Source organism: Coptis chinensis, chromosome 2, assembly GCF_015680905.1.
Source record: "Coptis chinensis isolate HL-2020 chromosome 2, ASM1568090v1, whole genome shotgun sequence".
In the NCBI taxonomy this organism is placed as follows: Eukaryota; Viridiplantae; Streptophyta; class Magnoliopsida; order Ranunculales; family Ranunculaceae; genus Coptis; species Coptis chinensis.
In genome coordinates, this window is record NC_141457.1 from 34,061,775 (window position 1) to 34,068,743 (window position 6,969).

The 6,969-nt window shown below is 48.8% G+C and overlaps 1 protein-coding gene across 1 annotated transcript; it reads left to right on the top strand.

Annotated features, from left to right (window-relative positions):
- Positions 1 to 2,068: 2,068 nt before the first annotated feature.
- LOC147515861 (uncharacterized) lies at positions 2,069 to 2,632 on the top strand. Its single transcript, XM_086593076.1, has one exon. It carries the CDS (start codon positions 2,069 to 2,071, stop codon positions 2,630 to 2,632), a length of 564 nt encoding a protein of 187 aa, XP_086449202.1.
- The last annotated feature ends 4,337 nt before the right edge of the window (positions 2,633 to 6,969 follow it).

The following is a 6,969-nucleotide window of genomic DNA, read 5'->3' on the forward strand; positions in this document are numbered from 1 at the left end:
ACCAAGGGTGGGGTCAGCCGAGGAGAAAGACACAATCGTCTTCAACAAGGCTGATTTATGGGTAGTGGACTCCCCTCATGAAAACGCGTTGGTTATCACGGTGGCAATGGGCAATTACGTAGTGAAGAGAATGTTAGTGGATTGTGGCAGTGCGGTGGATCTATTGTTCTAAGGAACTTTGGAAGAAATGGGAATTGATCCTAGGCAACTGAGGCCTCCGCGCACTAATTTATACGGGTTCAATGGAAGTATGACACAGCCTATAGGGGAGCTCTTGTTGTCGGTAACCACGGGCCCTGTGACAGTATTCGCACAGTTCATGGTGGTAGATTCTGCCTCACAATACAACGCTATATTGGGGAGGAGGTGGATTCATGAGATGAAGGTCGTCCCATCTACGTAGTATCAAGTGATACGATTCCCCACTCCAACAAGCACGTATGAAATCCACGGTGATTAGGTGACAGCCAAGAATAGCCATAGGGGAACAATGAAACGATTGGCACACGGAACAGAAGAGGAGAGTTCCCACCCAAGAAAAAGGCAGGCATAACAATTACAGAGTGCCTCCGCGGAGAGTAAGTTGGAAACTGCGGAGGGTCCAAAGACGCTAGATAAAATTGAAGTGGTGAATATAGGGGATGGGGAGGAAGAAAGGCTCACATCGGTAGGATCTAGTCTACCGAATGATTAGAAGAGAAAGTTGATATAGTTCTTGGCGGAAAATACGAATGTGTTTGCTTGGACGATTAAGGACGTTACGGGATTAGACCCAGAATTTGCATGCCATAGGTTGCACATGAGGGAAGATGCCAAGCCGGTGAGGCAAGGGATGCAGAGTATTAGACCAAAGTATACGGAGGACATCCGTGAAGAGGTATTACGGTTGAAGGGAGCTGGCATAATACGGGAGACGGAATTCACCGAGTGGTTGTCCAATGTAGTCGCGGTACCTAAAAAGAATGGAAAAGTACGTATGTGCATTGATTTCACGGATGTGAATAGAGAGTGCTCCAAAGATAGCTACCCCATGCCACAGGTAAATGAGTTGGTGGATAGGACCGCAGGGTATAAGGTATTCTCATTCATGGACGCGTCTATGGGGTACAACCAGGTTGCGATGTATTGGCCAGATCAGGAGTAAACAGCATTTGTGGTAGAAGGCGGCACGTATTGCTATACAAGGTTGCCATTCGGGCTGAAGAATGTTGGAGCCACATTCCAAAGATTGGGGGAGAAAATTGTTTGAAAGCAAGATTCAAAAAGGGATTGAAATATACATAGATGATATGGTGGAAAAAAGCATGTCTGAGGAGGAGCATTTTGAGGGCTTACGGGAGACATTCAGTATACTACGGAAGTATAATTTGAAATTGAATCCAGAGAAGTGCACTTTTGGAGTGACCACGGGCAAGTTCTTGGGCTACATCGTGACTTATCGAGGAATAGAGGCCAATCCTAAGAAGATAAGAGCCTTGATAGAAATGCCATCCCCGCAGGAAGGGTGGCGGCGTTGAATAGGTTCATTTCCAAATCATCTGACAAATGCAGGCCGCTGTATCGACTGTTGAGAACTACTACGGATTTCTTATGGACCGCAGAGTGTGAAGAGGCATTTCAGGAGTTGAAGGAGTACTTGGGCAAGGCACCATTATTATCCCAGCCAGAAGAGGGGGAGAAGTTGTACTTGTACTTGGGGGCTTCCGAGTATGTGGTAAGTTCGGTATTGGTCCACCTCGTGGATAGGGTGGAGAAACCGGTGTATTTTCAAAGTAAAACATTATTGGACGCAGAGACGCGGTATAGCAGAATCGAGAGGTATGCCGTGGCACTAATTTTCTCGGCTCTGAAGCTGAAGCCCTAGTTCGAGTCTCACTCCGTCGTAGTGGTCACAAACCTACCTCTCAAATAGGCATTAAGGACCGAGAGTTCTGGGAGAATGTTGAAATGGGCAGTGATGCTTAGCGCATATGAGATACAGTATCAAGTAAGGACTGCGGAGAAGGCGCAAGCACTGGCAGAATTTCTAGCAGAGTTCCCCGCTGAGGATCCCAATTAGGGAGAAGAGATGGTTATGGAACCAGAGAGAGATGTGGAGCCCAACTTGCTGGACCCTTGGGATAAGAGAAATGGATGGAGGGTATTCGCGGATGGGTCAGCCACTGATGAAAGCAGCGGCATAGGGGTGGTGTTGGTTACACCCGATAACCATAGAATAAGGCTAACTACAAAGTTGGGTTTTACGGCATCAAGTAATGAAGTAGAGTATGAGGCAGTGATAGCGGGATTGAGGATGGTAGAGGATCTGGGGGTCAAAGAACTGATAGTGTACTCGTATTCGAATCTCGTCGTTTGCCAAGTTAATGGTTGGTTCGCAGCTCGATGCCCGGGAATGGCAAAGTATCTAAAGGTGGTGCGTGAGAGGCCCAACAAGTTCGCAAAGATTCAATTTGTTCACCTGGGTCGCAGAGATAATAGACACGCAGACACGCTGGCATATGTGGCGGCAGCCATGCCGGGGTCAGAGGAAAGGACCATATGGGTAGGAAGATTGGACAAGCCTAGTACATATGAGGTGGTAGAGGTGTATCAGGTTATTGAGGAGGAAGAGTGTTGGATGGATCTCATTTGAAATTTCTTGGGGGGAAGGGTGGTGACAGACAAGAAAGAAAAGAGAAGGTTGGAACAGACGTCCCAAAGGTACGTCCTAGTGGAAGGTGAATTATATCGAAAAAACTTCAACGGGCCCTTGTTAAAATGTCTAGGGCCATGGTCGGCTGCAGAGGTGTTGGGAGAATTGCATGAAGGTTACTATGGGAGCCATTCAGCAGGAAGGACCACCGTGCACCCGTTGTTGACGCACGGTTACTTTTGGCCCCATATGAAGAAGGACGTGGTGGACTTCGCCAAGAAGTGCGACAAGTGCCAGAGGTTCTCACAACAGATATTCGCACCCGCAGAACCCTTGCATAATGTATCGAGTCCGTGGCCATTTGCCATGTGGGCTATGGATATTGTGGGACTGTTGCCCATGGCAAGCGGCAAGAGGAGATACATGCTGGCAGCCACAGACTACTTTACTAAGTGGATTGAAGCCATCCCTTTGAAGCAAGTCAAGGAAGCGCAAGTGATTAAGTTTCTATGGGAGAACATCATACGTCGGTTTGGGTTGCCGTATGCTATCATCGCAGATAATGGGACACAGTTCATGGGAGCTAAAGTGGCAGTGTTTTTACAGGCCTACAAAGTGAAACAAGGATTCTCAGCCCCCTACAACCCAGAGGGCAAAGGCGAAATCTTCCAACAAAATGATAATGAACAATCTAAAAAGGAAATTGGAAGATAAGAAGAGCGCGTGGGCCGACGAGTTAAACCATATTCTTTGGGCTTACTGAACCACCCCGCGGACGAGTACCCAGGAGACACCGTTTGCCTTGGCAGACGGAGTGGAAGCTGTGATTCCTTCAGAGATGATCGCGGCTACAATGAGAACAAGAGCTGTGGAGGATGGGACGAATTGGCGCATATTGGCGGGGGACTTGAACCTGGTAGAAGAGAAAAGAGACTCAGCTCGCTTCTGACTGGAGGAATATCACAGGAGATTAAAGAGACATTACAACAAAAGGGTCAGGCCACGACGTTTCAAGATAGGGGAGTTGGTGCTGCATTGGGTGACTCCAAGTACAAAAGAAGAGAAGGATGGGAAGTTGGGCCCTAACTGGGAGGGGCCATACACCGCGGTAGAGTCGGGAGGGTCAAGAACTTACAAATTACAGACCATGGAGGGTAAACGGATAGAGAAGCCATGGAATGTAAGACTGTTAAAAAAGTTTTACAATTGAATGTAAGGAAATCTCGAGCAATGTAAGGAGGTCCAAAATAGAGGACGACAGTTGTATGTAAATGTATAAAACCTCAGCACTTTTGTGAATGGAATTGTGTTTGTCATCTGCAATGTTTTAGGGAATAGTATAAACCGTGTACCAGCGGAGCAAGAAGAGACGTATGGGGCAATAAAGTACCCCTAACAGGTGTAAGAGCCTGAGCGAGCCGCGGAAAGGGATGAGCCCTCGGCGGATCAGAGATATCAGAGACACGTGGGGCAATAGAGTGCTCCCAACAGGTGTAAAAGCCTGATGAGCTGCGGAGTGGGATGAGCCCTCCGTGGATCAGAGATGTCAGAGACACGTGGGGCAATAGAGTGCTCCTAACAGGTGTAAGAGCCTGATAAGTCGCGGAGTGGGATGAGCCCTCCACGGATTAGAGATATCAGAGACACGTGGGGCAATAGAGTGTTTCCAACAGGTGTAAGAGCCTGAGCGAGCTACAGGGTGGGATGAGCCCCTCGCTGATCAGAGATGTCAAAGACATGTGGGGCAATAGAGTGTTCCCGACAGGTGTAAGAACCTGAGCGAGCCGCGGGGCGGGGTGAGCCCCTCACGGATCAGAGATGTCAGAGACACGAGGGGAGTAGAGTGTTCCCAACTGGTGTAAGAGCCTGAGCGAGCCGCGGGGCGGGATGAGCCCCTCGCAGACCAGAGATGTCAGGCGTAATAGAGCGTATTCGACAGGCGCAAGGGCCTTATGGGCCCCACAGAACAGAGACGCAAGAGACGGGGGCAAAAAGAGTGTCCCCAGCCTATTTTAGAACGTCTCAGGGGAAGAGGCAGCGGAGGGGGTGAGCTCTTCGCTGATGCTAGAGAAGAAGAGATATTGGAGAAGAATCGAAAAGGAAGAAGAGATCTGGATAAAGAGAAAAGTTGTGGATAAAACTAATAAGGAGCCTCAAATGATAAAGAGACAATAGTATAACATACAAAACCCAAAATATCATGGTAAAGAGGAAGTATGACCAACAACAGAGCCAGGAAAGCAATTATTACAACACAATAGTCACTAAATCATTTCAGAAACAGGCTCATTGACAGGCAACACATCAGAGGGCGATTGAATATTGGCAGCAATGACCTCTTTGGAGGTTTCTGCGGAGCGAGACACGGTAGCTTCCAAGGTGGTACGTTCCTCCAACTCTAGCTGCGCAGAAAGGACCTCTTGAGTTGGCAAAACGTCCCTAGTGGCCTCAGGGGGGTCAATCACTAGAGTGGCAGGCTTTTCTGGGAGAAGGCGACCATCTTGGGTGAGCCTATCTATTGCTTCTTGGAGTTTCCTAGCCACCCTCTTGTCGGCCAGAAGCTTGAAGCGGTCGCGGAGTTTATTCATGTCGGACAAGTTCTTTTGTGACTTGGCGACACAGGCCTCCTGATTCTTTTGTTTGAGTGTCTCCAGGGCTTCTTGATGTTGTTGGGCCATGGATTCCAAGTTGAGCTGATGGTGCTGGAGAAGGGAATCCCGTTGCTGGCTTAGACGGTCATTGACTTGGTCCATGTACCTTTGATGAGAACTTTCCGTGGTCTGGAGCTCGTCTTGGGCCTTGAGTTTGGCCAAGTTGGCAGCCGCTAACTCAGATTGAAGGCCCGCATAAGCCGCTCTTAAGCCTAGGGGGCCGTCCAACTCCCTCTCCAATGCATTAAGCTTGTTTTTGGCGCGGCCGCGAATTATAAAAGAGATGTCCAAGCTGACCTGAGACCCAAGGGAGAAGGTAAAAAAAAAAAAAAAAACGCACCCTTTCCCAGTTAGTGTACAACAAAGTACGATGCGAATCGAACGTGCCTCCATCTGCATACGCAATGTCCTGGGGCAAATGAGAGTTGTAAAACAAGGACGAGGCAACCGCGACATTGTCCAGAGCAGAGTCATCAATATTTACTCGGCAGTTGCACACCTTGAAGACGGGATGAAATTCTTCTACAGTAGAAAGCTCAGATGCCGGAGCATCTATGGGTGCGGGCACGGAGGCTGGTTCCTTGCCAAGGTTGAAGGGGGCCGGGTTGAAGGGTTGAGTGCAAGGTCTCCCGATGCAAGGGGCTTGTTGCATGGAGAAGTCGGGCTCTGCAGAGCATGAGGTCTGTGACTTCTTAAACGGCGACTGTTCAGTGGAAGTCCGTACCTCGGTGGAGGGAACCTCAATGACCACTTAATCATCAGAGTCGCTATCAAACAACGTCTGCTTATGAACATCCATGTCTTTAGTAGGAGAGTTGTTGTATTGGTCATCCCAGTCAGAGATAGAGCGGAATGAGTGGAAGCCTTCCGGAGCAGAGGAGGTGGGAGTGTCTTGAGATCTGCGGGAGATGGGTGGAGGGGTAGCAGACCTGGTTCGTTTGCTGCATGGTGCATGGGAGTGTGACCGTTGCTTGGGGGATGCTTGGGGTTTGCATTCTTTTGGAGGGGGAAGGCGGTAGAAAGAAGCTGATAAACCACCTATGTGGTGTAGTCCGGGAACTTGCAGTAGTGGGGTCGCAGTGGTAGAATGAATACCCAGGTGTGCGGCTTGATTAGGTCCGAGGTCGCGGAGTCTTCGGAAGATAGGACTTGGAATAACATAGTAGATTTGGGACTTGGAATCTGACTACCACCCTGCACAAGGAAGAAAAACCACAGTTAGGAAAAAGTGGAATAATACATCAGGAGAGAAAGGGAAAACCGAGATACGCACCGCGTGATCTGAAGGCGAGATGGTTAAGAGTTAAATCGTTAGGAAGATCCGCGGATAGGAATTGGCCCGACACGTACAACGGGTAGTGGTGCCATACTTTATCCGAGGTGGTGACATGAAGTAGGAAGGTCTTCTTGCGAGGACGCACATAGAAATACTGGTACCCTACCCTGACATCTTTGGTACTTTTTTTGATATAATACTGAGAAAATATGTCGCGGCTCGTGATCTTGGGGTCCTCGGTCTTATTATAGGAGTTCACAGCATACATAATTCTCCAAAAGTTCCCTATGCCTTCGCAGGGAGGAATGCGGAAATGATTACATACCTCGATGTCTAACAAAGTGAGAGGCAGCCGCAAGCTGGCTACAATCTAGCCAACTGTGACTACAAGGTACCTCGGATGTCGGGGA

What these genes read in the sequence shown, in the direction of transcription:
- LOC147515861 (XM_086593076.1), top strand. Translation starts at nt 2,069, where the DNA reads ATGGTTATGGAACCAGAGAGAGATGTGGAGCCCAACTTGCTGGACCCT.